Genomic DNA, 26,596 nt, shown 5'->3' with positions numbered 1-26,596 from the left:
CCAGAAAATACTGCTGTAAAATAGAAAAAAAATGCTGAAGATATTTAGAAAAACAATTTAGTGTGGGATATTTGCTCTATAGAAAATCAGAGCTGCTTTAAACATGTCTGGCTAAAGCATGTTAGAGTAATGAACTACATGAATTAGGTTTTGTTTTTTAATGAACCTCTAAGGGAAAAACGTATCAAAGGAGATGTATTTTCAATAATAATTAAATAAAAATGTTTTAAGGAAAAACTGTGTATATATATATTAATGTAATATCATGATGAAGCAGTTATTTTGACCAAAGGTTTTTACACAACAACCCAATTTTAAAATGAGCAAAGAACTCGAACAGACTTTTCTCCAAACATATACAAGTGGCCAACAAGCATAAGAAAAGAGGTTCAATATCTTTAGTCACTAGAAGAATGCAAATCATAACAATGAGGTATCCTTTTATACCCACCAGGAAAATAAGTGTTAGCAAAGATATGGAAAAATAGAATCCTTGTGCCCTGCTGGTGGGAACATAAGACAGTGCAGATACTGTGGAAAACAATGCACTGGTTCCTTGAAAAAGCTAAACACAGAATTACCATATGACCCAGAAAATTCACTCTTAGATATATACTCGAAAGAACTGAACTGTGTCCAAACGAATACTTGTGTAAAAATGTTCAGAGTAACACTATTCACGATAGCCAAAAGGTAAAAACAACTCAAATATCCATAAATGGATGAATGAATAAGATGTCACACACACACAATGGAAAACTATTCCACCATAAAAACAAAAGTCCCGATACATGCTACAGTACACACAGTGCCCGAAAACAGGCTGAAGAACCAACACTAAAGCTCACATATTGAATGATTTCATTTATAGGAAATGCCCCAAACTGGCAGATCCACATAGACAAACACAGATTAGTCATTTTCGTGGGCTGGAGGCAGGACTGGGGGTGGGGGGTGACTGCTTAATGGGTACAGGGTTTTTGTTTCAATTGGAGAATGATTACTTTACAATGTTTTGTTGGTTTCTGCCATACAACAAACATGAATCAGCCATACATATACATATGTCCCCTCCCTCTTGAGCCTCCCTCCCACCCTTCTCGCCAGCTCATCTCATCCCCGGGGTTCTATTTTGAAGTGATAAAAATGTTTTGAGTGACAGTTGCACAACACTGTGAATTACCAAATGCCACTGAACCTTATGCTCAAAATAGTTAATTTTATGCTACATACATTTTACATTAAAAAATGTAATTTTTTAAAAATTAAAAACTCAAAAAAAACCCCCACAAAGATGCATTTCCTATGTGATCCAGCCATTCTACTTGCTCCTAGGTATTCACCTAAAACATATGAAAGGGTATGCTCACACAAAGATGTGCAGTAGCCAACAACTGGACACAATTCAAATGTCCATCAAGAGGGGAATAAACTGTGGTACATCCATAAGATGGAGCACTACTCAGCAATGAAAAAGAATGAACTATTGCCATGAGCAACACCACAGATGGATCTGCAAATAATTAAGGAAGCTGAACCTCCCCCACGCCCACAAAGGTATGATTCCACATATGTAAAATTCTAGGAAATGCCTACTGAGCACTAATTACTCTGTGACAGAAAGCTAACCAAAGCCTGTGAACAGGAAAGAGGGTGAGGTACTACTAAGGCAGGAATAAACTTTGGTAAGTGATAGAATTATTCCTAATTCTGAAAGTGATTATGGTTTTACAATGTGAACATGCATCAAAGCTCACCAAACTACATTTTAAATGTGTGCAATTTACTGTACGTCAATTATAGCTCAACACAGCTAAAAAATTGAGCGTATTTAGCAAGGGCATAATGAAAAGACCGCTCACTTAGTGACAATGGGAATTTAAATAATACATTTCTTACATATTCTCAAAGAATATGTATGACAAAGAAAAATACTCTGATACTACTGAAGACAATGAAAGATATTAAACTGCACTGTATACTGTTTTCATGTATTTACCAATATGAACAGACCGAGACAAACTAAAACCTCCTGCCAGTAGTTGCCAGGTTCTGGTGTTTATATTCTTGTCTATACTTTACAGAATTTTTTATGTCTTTCATGTATCTCATAATTTCACAATAAGCAAGATATCTTTAAATGTGTCTAGTTATGATGTTTGCAAACTTTTGCATCAGATTCACAAATATGAGAAACCTGTATTTGCATCAAACACGAAATGATGCTTACTTATAAGCGCAGTGTACAAGGCTCTCTTAGCCGTCTACTATAGGAACCCAATCTGAGATTCTGTTAAGCACACTCTTGCCTCACCATGGCTGCAAAACTTCTACCTAAAAATAGCTTACTCTTATATAATCACTCACCACAGATTTATATATCTTATGTATCCTTGAAATGCATTTCTCTTTTTAGAGATATGCCACCAGAGGTAAACAATCATTTTTAAAAGCAAAGAAGTTAAATCCTAATCTAAACAGATCTTATTGTCAGATGTTATTCCAGGGCTCTGTAGTTGAGAGTTCTGTTGATGAAAACAGAAAAAGTTATAAATAGAAAAAGAAACAACCTATTGACTCTTAATTTTTTAAATGAACTTTGAGAGATTACTTACATGCAATGAAACATCAATTAAATGTACAGTTCAGTGAACAGTCACAGACGTATACCCTATGTAACCAGCACCACTGTGAAGACACAGACCATTTCTCTTTGCTCCTTCCCTGGGGTCCCCAACCCCCCTTTACAGTCACTGTTCTCCCCAGGTCCAGCTCTGCAACCACTGCTCCAATTTCTCTAACTCAGGCCATAGAGCTGTCTGCTCTTGAACTTCAAATAAACGGAATCACACACAGTGTACTCCTTGTGTCTGGCTTCTTCAGCTCAGTAGAATTTCAGATTCATTCATGTTGCTGCAAGTATGAGCAGTTCTGTCCTTTTCACTGCTGAGGACTAATCCACTGCACAGCCATGCCACCATCGCTGACTCCCTGTTACTAATGCCTTCAGCTGTCTCTAGAAATACCGTTCTGCATACACGCTGAACACCATTAAGTCCACAGAATTTTGATGGTTTATTCTGTTTTAATGAGTGTCTTCATGGTTCTCAAACTGGGGGTGGAGGGGTGGGATGATACACCGGAATCACAACTAAGTAGGTTTTAACTCCACAAGAAAACATTTTAACACATTACTGACCGGAGATGTATTACTTACAATATGTCTTTTGTTACACAGACTTTATTGTCTGGAGACCGTTCAAGATTCATTTACAAAACAAATCGCCAGCCACAGGGGTCAGTTTCTGCAAAAATCCCCCAGTCAATAATGAATTAAGTAAAATAGATAGCCAGTGGGAATTTGCTACATGACGCAGGGAGCTCAAACCTGTGCTGGGACGATCTAGAGGAGTGGGATGGGATGGGAGGTTCAACAGCCAGGGGGCACCTGTGGCTGATTTATGCAGATATATGGCAGAAACAAACACAATATTGTAAAGCAATTATCCTCCAATTAAAAACAAACAACTTTTTTTTAATGAATTAAATGTCTTAAAGCAGTGCTTCCCAAGTTTTCCAAGTCCTGACACACAGCAGAGACCAGGCACCAGGGTTCCGGCCAGTCAAAGGGTTGAAAAGATCATGACTCTTAAGCCCATTACTTGGAAAGCTCTGTTAAGTTACATTTAAATAATACATATTCTTGTTTTAATGACCAATATTGATTTTTGCAAAACAAAAACCTTATGAGCAAATAAGATTCTATATAAAATATTGATCAAGCAATCAAAGTGACTGGAAAAATTTTCAGTCTTAAAACAATGAACATGGATTTTAATTTTTCCTACTTCAAGGGCACTTAAATCTTTTCCCGATTTTTTTTTCAGAAGAAAAAAAAAACAAAAAATGAGCCATGAGTGAACCGGCGGCGCCCAAGCACCCTTCCCAGCAGGATATGATCCAGCTTCTAAGGAGAGGTTAGTCAATCCTCGCTCCCATTGTGCTGTCCTGCCGCAAACGTTCATCCACCACCTACACCATGCCGGGCATTGCAGGCTGCGGGCGTCAGCAGGGAACGCGGCAGACAAACACACCTGCGCGCACGGGACTTCCGGTCTGCCGCGGGCAGAGAAACAGGTGAAGGCGGGAAACGCTAAGGCGGCCAGCGGACTCACCCGGGCAAGCGCCACTGGACTGGATGCTGGCCGGGGCGAGGGAGAGGCGGGCAGGTGTCAGAGAAGAGTGCTCCGGGAGAGGAGGAGCAGACGTTCAGAGGCCGGAAGGGGCCCACCAGTGAGTCTGTGGCACAACAGGAGGCCACTGTCCTCTGAACAAAGTGCGCTGGGTGAGAGGGAAGCAAAGGAGAGGCAGCCTCACCCCACAGGGCATCACATGGGACTCGCGCCAGGCTCATTTCTAGGGGACATATTTTCAAGACTATACCCGCGGGGGCTCGGTGAAGGGTGAGAAGGAAGAGTCTGGAAAGACTGACACAGGAGTAACTGTGGAAGGAACTTGGAGATGTCTGGCTTGGGGAGAGGAGGAATTTACAGGATGCTCCAAATACTGGAGGAATTTTCAAGAGAAGCAGTTCCTTTTCAGGGCTACTGTCCCCGGTGGCTCAGAGGTAAAGAATTTCTGAGGAGATTGCAGGAGACTAGGGTTCGATCCCTAGGTCAGGAAGATCCCCTGGAGTAGGACATGGCAACCAGCTCTAGTATTCTTGCCTAGAAGATTCCATGGACAGAGGAGCCTGGTGGCCTATAGTCCATGGGGTGGCAAAGAGTCAGACACGATGGAGTGCCTGAACGACAACAAATAGTTTCTTTTACTTTTCCGTGAAAAAGTTGCAGAGCACAGATTTGAAACCATGAATTTAAAAAGGAAAAAAGAAAAGAAAAACCTCATCTTAATTTTTTAACTTTCTAGTATTTACCATTTTCCTACAGTGGAATGGGTGGCCCTAGAAGATTATCCATGTGTAACAGCAGTAGTAGCACCTAGAAGAGCAGGAGGTAACATCTAGGTATGTCTTCCACCTGTCAGATGCTGTGGCAATAAATACTTGTGCGCCACCTCATGTAATCCTCCCACAATCCTATGAAGTAGGTGTTATTAATCATGAGGCTACTCCAGCTCACTGAGATGACATGAGCCGCCAAGGATCGCAGAACCAGTAAATGACGGAGCCGGGGCTCACACCCAGGTCTGTCTGACTGAGGCCCCAAGCCTGTAACCACCGGCACCCACCGCCTGTATGCCCATCAATGGCAGTGTTTACATGGCGTGTGTAAGTACCATCTCGCCGGCAGGAAATTGGAGATAAGATTCTTGCAAAGAGAAGAAAATTAGATAGCCTACAAGATCCCTTTTTATAATTTTGTGGTTACATTTTCCCAAGTTTCCATCTTATTTTTAAAATATTTCTTTGACTTCAGAGTTTATAGAAATTCTGTACTCCTAAATATGGCTAAAGATTAAATAATAATTTCACTACAGAATATGTTAAATTCCCTGTCCAATTCTAACACTTTAGAATTATCATGCTCTGGTCTTGAGTAACACATGTTACTTTATTACTTGATTATATTTACTTGATTACAACTGAAGGTAGGTCTGACTTTTCTCAAGTACAGCTGATCCTTGCACAATGCAGGGGTTAATCCACCGTTACCTATAATCTGCTTTCCAAATCCAAGATTCGTTCACATCTACTGATTCTACCAACTACAGACCGTGTGTAGTACTGTAGTATTTTCTATAAGAAAATAATGGCATGTAAGTGAATCCATGCAATTTAAACCCATGGTGTTCAAGGGTCAACTGTGCATCAGTTTCCTTGTCTCATCTTTTATATCTTCCATGATTCAAACATATCTTTGCTTTCATTTTCCTATGCAGACAAAATTCTTTTCAACTGAGCAATTATCTTTTGAAATGCAAATCAACATTTAGTATCTAAAGTACAGAAAGATAATATTAAAGTAAAATACACATACATGGGACTTAAACCCAAAGTCTAAAGTCCATGGAAACTTCAAGAACCATCCCTGGTTTGTGTGGCTGTTTTTTTACTGGCTGGAGGAAAAAGAGGGGACTAAGGAGAATTGAGAGTGTGTACCCTTCACACGTCAAACAGGGCAAATTCTGAACGGTTTGACAAGTAAGAGGAAGCCTACCGCTCTGGAGGTCAATTATGAACCAATATAAAAAGAGAGAGTCTGGCAACCTTGGGGTTAATATTTGGATAGAAAACAGGATTAACTCCACTTATAAAATATTCTTTTTTTTTTAAACCCAATAGGATGGCTACCATAAGAACAAAAACAAAACCCAGAAAAGAAAAAGTGTTGGTGAAGATGCAGACATTAGAACCCTTGCACACTGTTGGCAGGAATGGAAAATGGTACAGCCACTATGGAAATCAGTATGGTGAGTCCTCAAAAACTAAATAATAGAATGACCACATGATTCAGCAATTCCACTTCTGAGTATACACTAAAAAGAATTCAACACAAAGACACAAAGAGATATTTGTACACTCATGTTCACAGGAGCATTATTCACAACAGCCAAAATGCAATACTGATGGATGCGTGGATAAACAATGTGGTATATATACATACGATGCAATGTTATTCAGCCTTTAAAAAAAAAAAAGGACATTTTAACACAAGCTATAACATGGATGGACCTTTAAGGAATTACACTGAGATAAGCCAGTTAAAAAAAGACAAATAATGTATGACTCCACTTATATGAGATTCCTAAAGTAGTCAAATTCAGAAAGACAAAAAAGTAGAATAATGATTTCCAAGGGCTGGGAGGAGAGGAGAAGGCTGAGTTATTGTTTGATGGATATAGATTTTCAGTTTAGGAAGATGAAAAGAGTTTTGGAGATAGATGGTGGTGATGGTTACACCACAATATGAATGTACATCAACGCCACTGAACTGTACACTTATAAACGGTTAAGATGGTAAATTTGATGCTATGTGAATTTTACAACAAATAAAAATAATTAAACTTTTTTCTGCAAATAAAAAATATACAGCTAGTTTGATTTGCATTAATGTGGGAAAAAAAAAAGGCTCCCATTGTAACATTCATTATACAGTGTAAGTTGGGTTCTTGCAATGATCAAAGTCAACTAAATATCAAAATGTGTATGTTCTTCACATAAGATAAAACCACAGTTATTAAGTACAAATCTATTCCGAACATTTTAACAACTGATTTACTCAGAACTTACTACTTGCAGAAAAAGACTCAAATTACCATCATGATATCTGAATGCACTCTGAGGCCCAGCCACATCCAGTCAGCTCACAAGAGAATGCTGTAATCCAGTGACTTCTAAACCATGAAACAGAATGACGTCAGTGCAGATCAGGGTAGGACCTACAAGCAGTGGCGCCTACACAGACACCGCAGGCAAGTCACAAACCTGGGGCTGAATTCTCTTAAGGTCACCACAGAAAGTGAAATACAATTATGCCCTTTTAATTATCCACAAGGAAAAAAAAACAAAACTGGTTCTTTAGGGAAAACAAACTCCCTCTTTGCCCTTGGCTCTAATTTCTCATTCAGGGTAATATATAAGGGGATTAAGAGTATTTGCAGGAAAAATAACCAATAATGCCACCTTCAGCTCTTGAAATGCCCCCTCAATAGAAATCAAAGGTGTAATTCCAACTTAAAATTCAGTTAGGGACATTTTTCAGAAAATCAAGAAAATATAACCCAGGCTGTAGCATTCTGATAGTCTTGTTTAATTTTAGGATGAAATTTAGAATATTTAGAGACATGGATAAATTCTATGTATTCCAAAAGTATAATCTCTACACCAAGCAAAATTTTCACAAAAAGATAGACAGTGTTTCCTGTTGAAGACCTGGAATACAGCTATTCTGTGCAAAATGTGAAGACACTGCAATATTCTTGGCCATTCACTTATTTTTAAAATTGGTATCCTTTTGTTGAGCTGAGAAATTAGCTTATAAACGACCACTTCAGCTTCGAAACAAGATGAACTGTCTTCTCTATAACAGATGCATTTTCCTAATTCAAGCTGTGTGTGATATAGTGGCTTGTTCTTCAGCATAGCCATTAGAGGCAGATTCCTGGTTCTTGCTCTAAGAGTAGCCCCTTCTAAGTACACAAACTCAGGGAGGTATCGAGCCTTCTCCCCAGACCCTACTGTCCTCTGTAAAAATGAAGGAGAAGAGATCAACTGTATCAATCATTTCAAACTCTGCTGTTTGGAGGCACCATAGTGGAAGAGGTGTCTTTACTTTTTTCTCCATTGTGCACAGCCCATCTACCTGTGTTGTTGTTTAGTCGCTAAGCTGTGTCCAACTCTTTGCAACCCCAAGGACAGTTGCCTGTCAGGCTCCTCTGTCCATGGGAATTCCCAGGCAAGAATACTGGGGTGGGTTGCCATTTCCTAGTCCAGAGAATCTTCCTGACCCAGGGATTGAACCAGAGTCTCCTGCTTGGCAGGTGGATTCTTTACCACTGAGCCACCTGGGAAGCTCGGGGTCTACCTTAGCCCGCAATAAAACCTTAACAGCACTAGAGGAGACACTCTACAATCTAAGACTGAGCCTATGGATTGGTGATTTTAAACAACTCATCCATAACACAAAGTAACAAAAATAAGTGAAGAAAATACTGAAAGTTTAAATCATTTCTAAGAAATTTTACTGAGAATTATATCCCCCAACTTCATTTGTAATGCAGTTGTTTAGACCCTGGAACAACAAAATCTCCCTCATTTCAACATTTTCAGTGCAGAGTGATTTCTCAAGTGCCTCACAAAGGCACAGTGTCCTGAATGCAGCAACTAAAACCACAGGTGAAGGAACAGATGGTATCGATGCAGTTTAGGATCCGGCCGCCACATGTAACAACGCGCCCGTGTCTCTAGCCAGGGAGGCTGTGAGCTCCCTGCCCCAGAGGATGAAGGCCTCCCTATGAATCCTGCTGAACCGCTGAGCACAGCTCCTGGGCTCTGGTTGTTCCACCTGCTTCTTCCCACCAGGGTTTCTCTGATCCAACACCCCAGGCCACAAACCACTTTTATGCCACTTCTCTGTCCCTGAATTGAGCACAAAATCCTTTCAAGACATTTTTCTGAAAATTAAGCATGAGAAGGCTCTCTTACATACGACCGACGGGTTTACGCTTATCTTGAGTCTTGCACTAACTCATGAAGTAGAGAGAAGGGATCTATGTCAATAACCCTGTTACACAGGAGGAATGTGAGGTTCTGAGTCACTAACACTGGAGACCACATTTCAAGACTCTGAATAACAGCAGCTCATACTCCACCATCTAGGCCACCTCCCTAGGCCTACCCTATCCTCTCCCTAACCTTGCTGTCAGCTGGACTGCCTAAGGAATAATAAAAATCATGAGATAAAGAATGATGAAACTTTGAGCATCTAAAGGAAATTAGACCCAAGTTACTAGCATCTTCCTCCTTTGTGCTGCAGCCAGGGTTCTAAGAAGGAAGGAACAAGACGGACTATGTGGAAGCAGATAATGGAAAAATGCTCCAGGTATGGAGGTGGGGTGGGGGTCAGAGGGTAGGAAGCTCGGGAGACAGAAGAAAAAAGTAGGGAAGAGGGGAAGGTAAGACGGTCATCCTTCTTCCACTGCATGAAGTATCTAGGGATAACAAAGAGGGGGTGAGAGGGAAAGAGGAAGAAAGTGAGCAGTGAGGTGGGAAACAGAAATGGAGAGAAATGCCAAGCGACGAAAACAAGGAAAGTTGTACAAGAGAAAAAAAAAAAAAAAAAAAGTCATCAGAACCTTCTAGAAGTTTCAGGTATTTTAAATATTAGGAGGGTGTTATTCTACATATAGGCTTCCCTGGTGACTCAGTGGTAAAGAATCCACCTGCCAATGCAGGAGATGCAGTTCTATCCCTGTCAGGAAGATTCCCTGGAGGAGGAAATGGCAACCCACTTTAGCATTCTTGCCTGGGAAATCCCACGGACAGAGAAGCCTGGCAGGCTACATTCCATGGGGTGGCAAAAGAGTCAGCTACGACTCAGCAACTAAACAACAACAACTCTACATACATTAGCAGCCCTTAGTCTGGAATGATGAAGTCTAGAAATATTTTATTCAAGTTCATAAAATAATCAAAATAATGGATAAAGCTAACCGTGATACATTCACTAAATTAGAAAACACTAGAATTAAACATACAACTTGAAATCTGGAAAAGAATTTTGAACACATTGTCCACTTTAAGGAGACAGAATAAATGTATAGATACTCAAGGGTAAAAGAGATAACTACAGAAATTTAAGAGAAAAAAATGAACTAGATAAAGGCTAGATAATTCTTTGAAAAATAATCAAAGCCTTAATGAGTTTGATCTTACAAAGAGAGCAAAATTCATTTGGAAATGGCCAAATATTAGAAAAAAATGGGAAAAGATTAGAAAAGGGAATATATAATTACATAACAAACATAGGTGAAAAAGACAATAAAAGGATATTAAGAACTTCCTTATAACAACACATTTCAAAACCTAAATGGAAAAGGTAAAATTCCTTGAAATATATAACTCGTCAAAAGTGACCCAAAGAGAAACTGAAAACTAAAATAGCACTATAACCATTAAGTACATTTAATTAGCAGTCAAAAAATTCAAAGTTGGTTTTATAAGAAAATTCCACTAAATTTTTAAAGAATGGACCATTTCAATTTTATGTAACTCTTTCAGAGAACAGCAAAAGGGAACACTCCTGAACTCATTATATGAGGTCAATGTAACCTTGATATTAAACCCTGATGAGGACAGAACAAAAAAGGAAACTACAAACCAATCTCACTTATAAACAGATGCTAAAAACTGAAAGAAATGAACTAGAGTCTAATGTTGAAAATAATACATTATGACCAGATTAAGTTTATTTCAGGTACACAGGGATGGTTTATTGGTAAAAAGAATCTAAAAATATAACTTGCCATCTTAACAAATAAAAGAAAAATCTCATGATTCTCTTGACAAATGAACATTTGGTAAGTTTAACACCCTTTCATGATTTAAAAAACCCTCCGCAATGTAAGAATGATAGGGAACTTCATTTATCTTATAAATGCTATGCACCAAATATTTTTAATAGGGAATCATTAGATTCCTTTTAAACACTAGGGACAGGGGCTTCCCTGGTGGTCCAGTAGTGAAGACTCTGTGATTCCAATGTAGGAGACACAGGTTCAATCCCACATGCCTTGAGGCCAAAAAAAACTTACCATGCATGAACAAAGATTCCTACCATCTGGGCTTCTATTTCAACCTTGTCTAGAAGGCCCTACCAGGGCAGGAAGAAGAAAAATAAATAAGAGGTGAAGGACTGAAAGAAAGGGACAGACTGTCTATAGAGACTGAATCCCAGTCCATCTTCATCATTTTTACTTTCTACTCCCCGCTCAATCCTCTGCTCACTGCAGCCAGGCTTCATGCTATCCTGCTTTGAAAACTTCCCTCATCAAAGACACCCGGCTACCAAATCTCAGCTCAGATGAGTCTAAGTTGTTTCCTCACCTCCTGTCCTCTGGGCTCCCTGGTCAAGACTCTGCCTTCTCAGGCTGCTTTGCCTCAGTCCGTTCCACTGGCTCTCTTCCACAGGTAGGATTCAATCCTTTGATTTCAAAGGACACTTCTCTTAAGTGATGTTTACTCCTTCAGCCTGGATCACTATGTTGAACCCAGGTGACTCCCAATCTAAAGATTCCCAAGTTTTTACTGGACTAGTCAGGAGGATCTTATCTGCATGTCAGCGTGTTCAAAGGTGAACTCATTCTCCCCTTCACCCTCTCCGTCAGACTCCTTCTAGCCCACAACTTATGCCATGAGTCTAAAGTTATCTGACTTCACCTGCTTCATTCCTTTTATCCAATCTATGGCTCCTAGTCATCTTGTTTATGTCTTGTTTAAGTCTCCTCCTCCTCTCTGCTCTGTATCTTCCTTTCTATAGCCACCAGCTGGGCTCAGACTCTGATTATCTCTCTTGAATTTCTGCACCTGGCCGCCCTGCTTTCAGGCCTGCCCTCTAATCCTTCTCATAAGGAACAAATCTGATTAAATCTCTCCCCTGATTAAAATCTTCCAGTGAGTCTAACTGCCCCAAATAATCCAAAGTCTTCAGGTATGTTTTACAAAGTCTTCCAAGAAGTCTCTGCTTCTATTCATCTAGACTTGACTTCTCTTTACTCATCCCCCTCTGTTCCAGTCTTAATGAACTGTTTGCTGGAATTCATCCCTTTCTCTTCCCCACTGGATATGCTGTGATTTCTCTGAGAGCCCAGTCATCTGGCTCTTGCAGTAATCTCATAAGTTTTATGGAGACAGACTGCTACAGCAGTATCTAATAAGGTAAACACTCTGTAAATACTTACTGAACTAAAGAGAAGATTCTGCATTAAGTAATAGATATCAAGTCCATCGTGGATCATTATAAAGATGTACAGGGGTTATATCTTTAACACTCTGAAGTTAAAAATGAGAGGAAAATTATGTATGCCTATAACTCATTCAAAATTCTTTAGCTAGAATAGAAGTCAGGCACTGCACTGATAGGAAAATGGCAGCAAATACCACAATCACAACTGTATGCAGGTTATAGTGTGAGATACAAAAACATCAGGGTAAGTCACACCAAGCATCACAAGGCTAATACACACAAACCACACACTTCACGCTAATAGACACCTTATGCATTTCTCTTCAAAAAGCTCACAAAAGTTATCAAAATGAAAACCAGCTTAATTGTACATAAACTTGACATTTATGTATGTCCTAGCTGCCTCTAAGATTAGTTTGCAGCAGTATACTTCTGGATTACATACACAACAAGCTAAAAATCCAGGAATAATGCAGACTGAATAAAAATTCTAAATATCTACTTTTTAAAGGAATTAGAAGTTTCCTTACAATCTTCGTGGAGTTGATAATCATAACTATGTAATCACAACTCACAGTCCTTTTTAAGAAAATGTAAATAACAACAAACTATACATAGAGCTTAAAATAGGATGCTGCAATTATCTTACAAATTTCCTACAATATTTAAAATTGTGCTTGAACTGTACTTATATAGTACCTTGAACTGTACTTATATAGTACCTTGATTATCAGTAGATGCATTTGCTTTTAATATGGAAAACCTAATAAACTTTTTAATCCCCCCCCACTCCCATTCTGCACAGGAGACAACTAAGGGAAGGGAGATTATGTGGGCCACTTTCACCATCACAGAAATCCCCTAAAATTAACGTTTAAAGAGCTTCTACAGATGGAAGCCTAGAGTTCTGCCATTATATTCACAGTGATACAAATCCCATTAGGCCCCCAATTTAGTAAAAGCGACACTATGACAAAGGCTAAAATAGCTCTCAGGTCTTCTCGATCAGACTAAATATCTACTCAATTGAAGCTGAGCTAACTTGCCAAAGTCAACAGCTTCCGGGTCAAAATCAAACATTATTTGGCCCGGAGGTTAACACTGGTGTGTCCTCAAACTGAAAAGGAAATTTATATTTAGATCTCCAGATTCTAGCCTACACATTACTCCACCAACACGCATTTCAAGCATTTTTCTCTTCTGCAAAAGATTCCTGCTAAGCAATGCTATGTCTTCTAAATGATATGCCTTCGTTCTGTCTATGAACCTGATTAAAATTAAGAAACTTTTAATAGCTTTAATAACTCTCAAAAGCTGCAGAAGCTCTTCTCTGGCATGGTCCCCAGTACCACCCTCCCTCCAAATCCAGGAAGAAAAAAAACCCCGCACGACAGAAAACACAAAACAACTAGCCACATGCGATGAACGCTGCGGAACGTGACTCTCCACTGGTTTAGGCTACAAAGAAAGCCTATGAGTAATCAAAAATCGCTAATCAAAACAAAGTTAAAAGCCACTTCCCCGCTCCCCAACCCCAGTATGATTTCCCTTTCTCGTCTCAATCCACTCCAGCATTTTCCCCCTCCTCCGTTTTTTTCGGGGAATTTTAGCAGCCTCTGAACAGCGGACGGTTAAGTTCATCTCAATGTCAGCCAGGGCAGAGACAAACGAAAAAATCACTAACTTGGAAGGTTATTTAGGACAGCAATGTCTTTCACTGTCTTACTCCTCCCACTCCGGCCCTACTTGACCTACTACCAATACTGAGCCGAGAAAAATAGCCGTTCAAGGGGCTTCCACTACCGTCCCCCCTCCACCCGGACCCCAGCGGCTCTTCCCGCGGAGCCACTGCAAACCCACCGCGGCCGGCGGGCAGGGTCCCCGGCTCCGCGCACCCCTCCCCAGACGCCAGCGACCGCGCTCCACACGCTCGCGGCCAACTCTCCTCGGACCCACTCACAGCCCCCGATCCGGCCCGGCCGCCCCCTCCCCGGCGCCCCAGAGCGAGGCCGCCCGGGCGCCGGCACTCGCCCACCCACCTGGGCCGGGGTCGGGGCTCCCCCCGGCGGCGCGCTCCGCCCGGCGCAGCTCGCGGCTCCCGCACGAATGCGCTCGGCCTGTCTCTCCGCCTCCCCTCCAGCCCAGCTGGGAGGCGCGACCCAGGGCGGCACCGCAAGGTCTCTCTAAGTCACCTTCGCGCGGCCGGCCCCCGGCTCCCGGCGAGGTCGAGCGGGGAGAGAGGCGCGGCCCAGGACTAGCGCCCGGGCCGCCCGAGGTCCGCGCTGGCCCCTCGGCCGCACCGCCGCCCTTCGGGGCTACAGCCGGCGAATGGCCTGCGGCGGGCGGCTCCGCGGCGGCTGGCGTCGTCCGTCCCTCCTCCCCGCCCCTCCGCCCGCCCGCTCCGCGGCGCAGGTAGGGACCTGCTGGGGGGCGGCGGGAGCGGCGCGCGGCCGGGGAGCTGCCCGGCCGGGGTTCCGCGGAAGGCGGTCCGCTCCCCGCGCTCGCTCGGCGAGCATCCGCGGAGCGCCGGCCCGGCCCGGCCCTGGATCAGGCGCTGCGTCCCCGCCCGTCCTGCAGACGCGGCCCTGGCAACTTTTAAATCCGCCCCCAGGAAAGCAGAGGGATCCTCTCTTCTGCAGTCTTCCACTTGAAGGTAACTGACACTCAGGCTCACATTTAAGAGTTAACTGCAAAGCCCGAACTAGTCTGCACCTATTTATTTTTTTATGCACTCCTTGGGCTTCCCTTTGAGCAATGAGGAAAACAACAGTAATTAACCCTACTAACGTGAAACGTACTAACATGAAACGCACTCTCGTGAAATAGATGGTCTGAAATTCTGGCCACGCTTAAAGGGTGGATGAAGGCGCAGTGGTCAGGCAGACCCGCCACGTAAATGGCGATGTTCAGTGGGATGTTCAGGCTAATGAAATTCCCAGTTAATTATGAGGCTCTGTTGAAGAAAAACAAACCTTTTTGTTCCAACGGTAGTTTTAAACCTTTCTATGGTATATAAATGTGACCTCCACTTTGGGAAGCAGAGGAATACTGAACAAAATTAAATATTTCGTTGACAAGATCCTAGGGCACTTTAAGTTCACTCTTCTAGCAGTAAACTTGCACTACAGATGGGAAATGTATAAAAAATGAGACAAGGCCACACTTGGAAAAAGGGGAATTAATGTCAGCGAGGTTCTACAGTGTCTTTGAAAAGTCAGTTTGCTTTCTGTTTTTTCTTCCCATTCTAAATTGGTCACTAAGAAGTACCATATTTTGAAAGGTCACATTTGATACTAAAGAGGAGACCTTGCTACAGATTCTTTCTCTCTAGGCCCTGAGAATTAGAGAATGAATTTAGTTAACAAAAGTAGTACTAGGCAGCAAGAGGAAACAATGAACAATAATAAAGGCTACTTTGTTTCAGAAGGCAATTTACAGAGCACCTAAAATGTGCCAGCCACTGTACTGAGGAGCTTCACATAAAACAACTCATTTGTATCCTTATTTTCAGATTTAGAAACATAATTCCCAAACACATTAATTTGCTCAGAGTCCAGATTTTAGGTCCTGATTGGTCTGACCCAAAAGTCTGTGCTCTCTACTTGTGCATCTATTATTCATTTATTCATGTACATTCATTATGGACTGCAAGGAGATCAAACCAGTCAATCCTAAAGGAAATCAGTCCTGAGTGTTCATTGGGAGGACTGATGCTGAAGCTGAAGCTCTAATATGTTGGCCACCTGATGCGAAAACTGACTCATTGGTAAAGACCCTGATGCTGGGAAAGATTGACAGCAAGAGGAGAAAGGGACAACAGAGGATGAGATGGTTGGATGGCATCACCAACTCAATGACCATGAGTTTGAGCAAACTCCGGGAGATGGTGAAGGACAGGGAAGCCTGGCGTGCTGCAGTTCACAGGGTCACAAAGAGTCAGATAAGATTTAGCGATTGAGCAACAACAAAGTAAGCAAGCGCTATGCTAGACACAGATGCTACAAAAACAAGATACTTGAGTTCTAGTTAAGTAAATATATAATCAGACAAGTAAAACATACCCAATGTCATAAGCAATACAACAGCGTGGAAGCCCTAGAATAGGACGAACTTTAACTCAGTTTTGAAAGGTGGAACCTGAGGTTGGGAAATGGTAGCAGTTCTCCAACAGAGAGGAATCCTGAGAACTTTATCCAACAGAATGGTGATGAGGAATCTGTGTGCTGGGTTAGGGGAGCAACTAAGATAACTAAGATACAGGAAGTAAAAATAATCTTTGATTAACAGAGAAGATGAAGATGAACAAAGCAAATAGCTCCCAAGTTTCCAGCTTGAGTTACCCAGTAGGTAACTTTGGGTTGATCAACAACTCAGTTTTAGACACTTGGTTTTGAAACGCCGCTGATGTATCCATACGTAAATGTCCAAAAGGCATCTGGATATACTGGTTCACAGCTCAGGAGATCCAAGGTGGAGATATCTGAATCATCATGGATTGCTGGGCTGAAGGAGTGGGTGAAATCATCCATGGAGAATACTGAGTGAGAAGGTCACCCCAGAAACCTAGGGACTACCAACATGCAAAGCACAGGCAGAAGAAAGATGCTTTAGAAGACGACTGCGGAGGAGTGGCTATATAGAAAAGAGATGCCAGGAGAGGCAGGCGCCATGGACATCACAGAGAAGCATTCCAAAAGGCAAGCAGCAGTCAATGGCAGACTCTTCAAAGGACAAGCAAGATAATTTAAAGGTGTCTCTGATTTAGCAACAAGGAAATACTGGCAAGAACAGGCTTGGTGGACCAGTTGAGCAATAAAAAAAGTAGAAACAGACGGTATCACATTTCCAAAAATGGATCTGGAAAGGGATGCAGGGAGCTAGAAGCTATAAGGGAGAATTCAGAAGAGAGTAGCTGTTTTTGAAGCAAGATGGAGACAGATGCCACCAATAAAAGGAAAGAAGATAGATTAAAAAAAAAAAAAAAAAAACTGGAATCAGGGAGTGGTAGGGAGTTGATAGCATAATACAGTGATCACCTAATATTTAACAAAGAATTTGGCTTAGAATAGAGATTAGAGATGAGAGAAGTGTAAAGGCCTGAAAGATGTAAACACTGCAGATGAAAGAGAGGGGGATTAAAGGCCTATGAACAGCTCAGAAAGCTAAATGAGTAACACAAACCATGCCTTGATAAAGTTAGGAATCCACATGAGGGCATGAATTCTCTCCAAAGACTTTAGCATCTGGCCCAGAGCAGGAGTTCCTTAGGCTGGTTCCAATGGAGAGTCTGAATCGTTCTGTTACACCACAAGCTTGGCATCACTACAGTCCCAACCATACATTTGGGTTATATCTCTTTATCAGTCAGAAGATTTAATAGGAAAGTATAAAACATAAGCAAGTTTACCTTAAAAACTGATCAGACTAATCATGTTGCGGGGAGCTTAATAATACAAAGAACCAGAAGGTCACCAGTGATGACTTCTGAATGATCTTTTAACCACTGAGACCACCCACTGGTGAGAAAAACTACAGAAACAATGATTCACGAAACCAGTTTCTAGCCTTTTCAACGGAATTTGCACACAAAGTTAAAGAAAAACCATAGCCATTATATTGTTATGTTTCCCAAGCACATCACTCTAAAAACATATAGTAAGGTTCCCTTTTGGAGAAGGAAATGGCAACCCACTCCAGTATTCTTGCCTGGGAAATCCTGTGGTCAGAGGAGCCTGGTGGGCTACAATTCCATGGGGTTGCAAAAGAGGCAGAGATGACTTAGCAACTAAACAACAAAGGTTCCCTTTAGTAGATCAATCACAGACTCTACAGCTTATTTTATACACTGCTTTTTTTTTTTTTTTTTTTTTTTTTACAACTTAAGCAGTGTTATGTCATGTAAAATATGCCTACATAATGCCTCATTTATAGAGCGGTCACATGGATACTTGGAGTATCTAGGCCACATCAGAGCACCTCCAAGTGAGCAAAGAACATCACAGGCTAGAATGCTCCAGGTCCAGACTGAGGTCTGTGCTCATTGTCAACCCTCATAAAGAACATCTTATTCTTACTGTGGATGTAATTTTGCCAAGTTTGGTTACTACTGTTTTTCGTTTTAACAAACAGGCAATTAGTATGAGTAAATGAGAAAGAATCAGTATTCCACTGCTAGAGACAGGCACCCAGCTGATCTAAAAATCAGGAGAGAAAAAAATTTTAAACCAAGAGTATAAAAAGGAATTCAAAAAGCAGCTGCAGGATTGGGCCATTTAATCAAAAAGAGTCCTATAAACATTATCCCCTGAAGGTATCTCTGTATTAAGGAACAGAGTAATTATGAACATACAAAAGGACAATCCTGAGGCAGCCAGGAGAGATAAAGGATGAACATTTTAGTTTAAGAAGTTAAATGTGTAACATTTAGAGTAACTGTCCTCAAAAAAGATTAGAGTGGGAATTTTTTTTTCTGCCATTGGAGCTGGGATCACTTACATCTACTGGTCCCTATTCTGTGCTGTGTGCTATAGGACGTGTTTGCCAATCTGATCTCATTTACTCCTCAAAACACTCTTTTCTGGTTGGTTACCACTTTAAAAAGGAGATTGTATTTTAAAACTGAGTCAAAGACAGGGATTAAAGAGCAGAGTCAGGAACTGGACTCAGGTTTATGAGTTCAAACCTTAATGCTCTTTGAATAGAATTTCTAGATGATAAAAACGTAATTTATGATTCCTGATAAATAAGGCATTATGGTGCATAATTATTCCACTCTGACCTCAATTAAGCTATTAAAGTCCTATGTTGTAATCCTTAGCTACTTGATAAGACCAACTTCAGTGATACCATTTATCTTTCAAACATTTTTTAGGCCTTCACATATTCTATAAGCATATTTCTCAGAAGGAAATCCATGGATTTCTACTTAGGGACTCATGGGGTGATATTTTACAGAATTACGGTGGAAAAAAAAAAAACTTGAAGATATTCTGAAAGTTTGAAGCAATACATGCTATTTACTAAACGAATACCTTGGGCCCTTTTGATATGCTGATATACTCTATTACATATTATTCATCAACACACATTTGATCGCCATACCCAACATTTAGGAGTTCATATATTTTCATTCTTTAAAAACTCACCCAAGGTCCTACAGTTGGTTAGAGAAAGACTGAGATTTAAAAAAGGTCCATTAGACTTTCAGACCAGGGCTCTTAATGACTTTCTACATGTCTCTCCTCTTTCAAAGACGACATGATCAAAGTTCAGAGAACTTAATTGGACTATCATCTCTTAAATAATAAGGATGTGAACTCAGCACAGTCATTCCACAAATGGTCCAGTAAATATTCTTTATACCACACCACCTCCATCCAAAACAACACAAAACCAATGGTAAGGACACGGAAGCACCAGGCATCACAGAAAAGGGGTCGTAAGTGTTGATTAGACAGCATCCTGCAGTGACAACCGCTGACTTACACTCAGGGCTTGCTTAGGAACCATGCTAAGCATTTTGCTCACAATTATCTTATTTAATCCTCATGACAAATTTTAAAGGCTTATTTCATCCTCATGACAAATTGTAAAGACTTAAAGAGGTTAATTAGGCTAAACTTTAAGCTAATATTCTTGTACATGTAAATTTCCACGTGGAGGTGATTACCTAAGCTTTTTCTTTTTCTAATCAGTTAAAGATGAGAATAGGTCTGCTTCTTCAAGAATTACATTACTTCTAGTGTTTGCCTTGAAACTATACACTCCTAGAACAAAAGAGCCATCAAGACATTCTCCTGTACCACACAGGAGATGCAAATTTAGTTTTACAATGTAATAATAAATGCTACCTGAATCATGTAACATCAAAATTTGTTGTGTTTGTTCTGATAAGATGGTATCATCCTATGTGGATTTACTGAAGTCACTATATCATTCCTCATTTAAACAAGCTAGAATATGAAATTCAGAAGCCACCAAAAATAGAAATGCTGAGAAGTGATGATTTCAAACATGAGATGACTCAGCCATTTAACATGCTTAATGAACAATTCTTTTTTTCCTATGGTATTTAACAGAATCCTATTAATTTTCTGTAAGTTTGTTTAAACGAATTCAGATTATTATTACCTTTCCTGTTGACCGCACCTCACGGCTTATGGTATCTTAGTTCCCCAAGAAGGGATTGAACCTAGGCCCTTAGCAGTGAAAGAACCAAGTCTAGCCACTGAACAACCAGGAACTTCCCACACAAATTTTCTTGTTGCCCAAATAAAATAATTACAGAATTTGTGGTATAGATAACAAACACAGCATTTTTTTTAAATGTCCTATTAATTCTCAAGGCTTCTATTCTAAAGATGGGAAAACAGAATTTTAGATCCTTTATATAAGAGAAACATATATATATATAACCATTTTCATCTACCTTGTTTTACCAAAACCTCAACTCTAAACAAAAGGCACAAATCAATTGTAACAAGAATAAGAAACTGCGTGTCCTTGGAAGGTATTGTGCTAAGTCCAGTAAGTCAAACAGAGCAAAAACATATCCTTTGATTTTACATATATGTGGAATCTAAAACAATAAAACAGAAATTTGGTGTCAATCTAAAAAGTTGAAGATTAAACATATACCTAGAACTTATATGGAAGAATGCCTATTGCTATTTGGCTTGCATTAAAAATCATGAAAATGGAGGAATTCCCTGGTGGTCCAGTGTTTAGGACTCTGCAGCTTCACCACTAAGGGCACAAATTCAATCCCTGGTTGGGGAACTAAGTTCCTGTAAGCTGTGCAGCATGGCATGTAAACATATATACATGTATGCATAAAATCATGAAAATGGTGATGGGGGGCGGGGGGTAGCATACAAAAGTAAAGTCCAAGTTCAGGCAGCCAAAACGCACTTTAACGACTTTTCAGTCCGTAGAAAAACAGTCACTAATGGATAGCATACCACTTTTACTCATATCTGGAAGATCAGATGACAAATTTTTTTTAAATGGGAAAGAATAAATGGCAAAGAACAGAAAAGAACATTTAATCCATTAAGTTCAGTTCACACAGGTAAGTGTGAGAGCAATATACTATCTAAACAAAAGTACATATTTTTCACAAACAGACCTCTTGTTTCTAGAATATTTTCATACCCTTCTTATCGAAAGGCCACAACAACCCTGAATAGATCAACTATAAACATATTTGTTAAACATGGGTACATAAACAAATTAGATGATATGAACAGAAGTTATTTCAGAATCATCCTACTTAATCAAGAATAAGTAAGTTCTAACTTCTGGTGAAAAATGAAGCTTTCATTTCCTTTACTAACTCTATCTCCTCCTATCTTTGGACAATTGGAAACCAATGATGTACTGGATAATCAAGCAGTGACATGCAAATAATGACTGACAATTCAATTCCAAAGACCTACCCCTTCTTGTTTAGTGAAGAGATGAAGGCAGTCACTCAAAGCTACACAAGTTTCTCTAGAAGCTTCGGCGACAACTTCAACTTTCTGAAGAAACGATGGAAGCATTTCTATAAATAAAGTAAATATAATGAGTGGGATTTTAAGTAATAGTAAAGTAAACCAAGACCACGAACATATTTTCATATCCACTAACCTCATGTTTCCTTCTAGCTGCCTTAAGCATATAATTACTGTTCCTCTGGCATGATTATTAAGCACCTACTGTATGCAGAGCATATAAATTCATATAGAAAAAGCAAAGGCAAAAGCCTTGACCTAGAAAAGCCTATATCTTAAAAGGAGAAGAGCCAGGACTAAAAAAAAAGAAAGCAAAATTTTATAGACATAAATAATGTTTAAGAAAAATAGCTGTCAAGAAGGACTGATATCATTATTTATAAAACATTAACACTTCCTTTCATGATATTCATTACTAGATAAGTAATTTTATTCCAAGGCAAAGTGCTAAAAAGAGACAAAAATAATTCTGTAGTTGACATTACAGCTAAGAGATCTGAAGGCGGTATTAACTCAACTTCCTCTACTTCTTATTTGGATAAATGTTCTGTATAAATAGGTTCTTCGCTCTCAAAAATACAGCTTTGTCAAGGTCCAGTATCCTTCCGTATACATGTAAGCTGGGAAATAAATGATAATATCAGCATCTTCCTTGGACCCCTAAAGAAAATCTTAATCCACTTTTCCCACCATTAAATTTTTATTATTTTTTTTGCAAGAGAAAACCACAAGATGCATACATGTCACTTAAACAAGTGAAATGTCATATTAATGTGAGAAAAGTATACTTAGTTGAAATAGTGTATAATTAACATAAAATTCCAGGCTAAGATCCTTTAAATCTTTCCCTTCCATCAAAAAAAGAAATCATAACATAAGAAAGCTTTAAGAAAAAAATAAAGGGAGAAAGACAATTAAATCTGTCTCATCCTCTTGATGTACTTAAACCGCTATTCTTAAAACATCGTAAACAAAGTCAATAAACAAAAAGAATTAAGCGAATCAAACGCCAACAAATCTGAACAAAAATTTTCCAATGGGAAGAAAATCTATAGAAAATAATATGACAAATTATCTAGCCATTATTTCTAAGTGATAAAGTTATATTAACCTGTTCTCTTTTTAAATTTTCCAAATGTTTTATATGAATGAGATTTATTTTAGCAAAGACAAGTCCTTTTCTTAGAAAAATTATTTCTTAAAACTCATAAGGCAAAAGTATGCACTAAAAGGAAAAGATCATAGTGAATGAAGTAAGAACAGTCTTTTATTAGTATCTTGATATAAAGACCAAATGACATTTTATCATATTTTTCATCTCATGGGATAGAGTTTCCTAGGATTTGCTATTATTAATGACACACAAATAATTGAAAACTACTAAATTCTAAAATAAATTTGACTTTACATACTTTTTTTCAATCTTTGATACACATTGTGAAGATTTATTCTGTACTTAGTTGCTAAATAGCAAAAGAGAGTACCATATGCTAGATGCCATGTGACTTAAATAGTACCAGCTGGGGACTGGGGATGTGAGGAGATGCACAAGATAAAACAGACACAGCCTCTGCCTCCCGTAAATTATCTGGGTAATCTAGTAATCTTCCACCTTCATGGCACAAAGGATAGAAAAATGGAAGCACAGTCCATTTATGGATATATTTCTTTTTATTAGATGCCATCATCATCTCCAATTATGTCTATGTTTTAGATATCTAACACTTAAGACACTTATTACCATAAAACATTAAATGTCAAAATAAATTTTATTGTTGTTGTTGCTCAGTCGCCAAGTTGTATCTGATACTTTGCAACTGCATCAACTGCAGCACATCGGGCTTCCCTATCCTTTACTATCTCCCAGAGTTTGCTCAAACTCATGTCCATTGCGTCAGTGTTACCATCTAACCACCGCATCCTCTATCACCCAGTTCTCTTGCCCTCAATCTTTCCCAGCATCAGGGTCTTTTCCAATGAGTTTTAAGGGCACCTTACAAATTTTTAAACAAGCTTTCAAAAGGTATTCCAAGAAATATATATTAAAACAAGTTTCTATAAGAATCTCTTATTGAGTGTCAAATTCTTCTGTCCAAAATAGTCAAAAGTTACCTAATTTCTCTGACAATCTTTGTTTAGTGTCCAAACAAGATGCTAGAATTAATATTAACCTGCATGATGGGATGGTGTAAGAATCATGGACTTTGGTAAACACACTGGTTCGGGGCTATGTATCAAGGCCAGTTGGTTGACACCGGCATGCCTCTTATGCGATGACATCTCATACTGATTACATAAAGGAGAACTGCTAAGCTTCTAGAAAAGTTACCAGCTGGGAATCACTGCAAATATGCTTTAGCCAACTAATACTTAGAGACTGAGCTGTAATAAATGCAAAAAGGCAGTATGTTACCATCTCTGGCCTACCCTGAGGATTGGACACTTAAATAGTACCAGTTAATTTGAGAGAAAAAGTTATTTTTTGTACTAAAAATATTGTTGAACTCAGGAAAGATGCTGGAAGATTATATGTGAAAAGCTTAACTTTAGAGACATGTATAAAAAGCTCACAATCTGTCGTTTCCATGATTACAATGTACAATTTTTAATTGGATAAGTTTTAAAACTAGTGGGGAAGTGCTTGTTTCTTGCTGTTCAACTAAACCCTAATACAGAACACCTCCATTGTTCTCCTTATACAGAGAAAGTCTACACTCCTTAGATTAACATTTAAATCGTTCCATAAAGGGTCAGTTTCAGCCAGACTGTTTTCCCGGGAATATCTGTTTTCCTAGAAATATGATCTTATTTTACTACTTCTAAACTTCTGTTAAAGACATTCCCTTTTCTGTGAATACTGGAAATAGTAATTATTCATATTAAGAAGTTTCTCCTCATAACTAAAAATAAATTTTAAGGTCAAGTTCAAATGCCATGCTCCCCATGAAGCCTTCCTCAAAAATCACTGTGGGAGGTGACCTCTTCTACTGGACTCCATCCGTAGCCACATCCACTTGCTGAGAACTCAGGCCCTTTGCATGTGCTCTGCGACTATGCTCCTATGTACACGGTACATACGCTCACTGTACGTGGCTGCTCTCGGTAAGCTCTAAACCTCTTTAACCACCCCCCCAATACTGTACACCAAACCCTGTACAAAGAAAAGACTCAAATATTAAAAGAATAAGGAAAAATAATAAAAAATATTTTATTCCCACTGATTTGCATAGAAAATCCAAATCACTCTGGGATATTTTATTTTACTACAACAGAAGAATTATTATATTTTATTATTATATTTTAGCTAAAATATATAATAAATACATATTATATATAATAAATATAAATATTAATTATATTTTAGCTAAAAATATATAAAGTGTGAGTCATTCAGTCGTGTCTGCCTCTTTGCGATCCCATGGACTATAGCCCGCCAGGCTCCTCTGTCCATGGGATTCTCCAGGCAAGAATACTGGAGTGGATTCCCATTCCCTTCTCCAGGGGATCTTCCTGACCCAGGTATCGAACACACATGTCCCACGTTGCAGGCAGATTCTTTACCAATTGAGCCACCAGAGAAGCCCCAGAAATATTTAAGACATAAACATTTTCATTTATATTACTCCAGGTTGGCTAATTAGCACAGGTGGATAAATGTATTATTTTAAACTACATTTTCTTTTTACTTGAGGCACAAGAAAATCTCTTTTGTCTGTTTTTCAATTTTAACTCAAATATTTCTATCATTGGGGACAAGATATTTAAGAGAAAAAAACTGGATGAATGGCATTTCCTCACCCTCTCACCCTAGTCCTTTTGGACACAGTATTGCCTTAAGTGTTTTTTGTTTTGTTTTGTTTTTTAAGTAAACACAAACAGTAGAGGATAAATAGTCCCAAAGCTATCTAGTGACAAAGCTAAGGTCACAGGAAATAAAGAAAATATCAAAATAAGACAATTTTTCTCTTGTGGTGGAAAACAGAAAATGTAATGTATCTGACTATGTGCATGAGAAAAGGTATTTTTGAAATTGATTCATACTCCATTGGAATTATATAAATCCCTCAAGACAATCAATACTCTCTCCCCAAAATGGAGAAAAAGATTTCTGGACATAAAAATCAACTACTCTTCTAAAAAACTTCTACTACATAAAACCATAACTTTAAAAAAAAAATCAAGATTGGTGACATCATATAAGATATAAAAATATAAATTTATCTATTTCTTGTTCAAATTAAGATGATTAGCTTGAAATCAATCACCCACTAAACAAGTACCGCTGAGCATTTGATCTATGTATCTACATCTATAAATTTATACTAGTTGCAATGGAAGTATAAGATACATAATTCAAGGAGCATGTGTTAAATGAGTTAAAAGCATGAGTTAAATAAGAATAAAAAGATCATAACAGGGATGCTATAAGATATAAAGAGCAAACAAAGTATACACACATAAATGTCACATATTTGGAGAAAAGAGCTACCATTATGGGATGGAATAATAAAGGGGAGTTTGATAAAAGTAATGGTACTTGGGTCAGATCTTGAAGAATAAATTTGTTATTGTTAAACACAATGCCCAATAAAACAAATTTATCCAAAATATCTATAACTGTTATTTTCAGATAGTCTGAAAATACTGGTTCTGAGAAGAAGAGTCTCAGAATTATGA

General features: G+C 39.1%; 1 protein-coding gene across 6 annotated transcripts in view; it reads right to left on the bottom strand.

Moving 5' to 3' along the window:
- OSBPL1A (oxysterol binding protein like 1A) overlaps positions 1-26,596 on the bottom strand; it is a 210,857-nt gene that overhangs the window by 96,856 nt on the left and 87,405 nt on the right. For 2 of the 6 annotated variants that reach the window (XM_065932433.1, XM_065932434.1), the window contains exon 16: positions 21,863-21,969. In XM_065932433.1, the coding sequence (XP_065788505.1) occupies positions 21,863-21,969 (107 nt within the window). Of the gene's footprint in view, positions 1-14,464; positions 14,902-21,862; positions 21,970-26,596 lie in introns of those variants that run through there. The other 4 variants (XM_065932437.1, XM_065932435.1, XM_065932436.1 and 1 more) reach the window with 4 other exon arrangements.

This window comes from Muntiacus reevesi, chromosome 4 (assembly GCF_963930625.1).
Source record: "Muntiacus reevesi chromosome 4, mMunRee1.1, whole genome shotgun sequence".
Lineage (NCBI taxonomy): Eukaryota > Metazoa > Chordata > Mammalia > Artiodactyla > Cervidae > Muntiacus > Muntiacus reevesi.
This window is presented reverse-complemented; position numbering and strand designations above follow the sequence as displayed.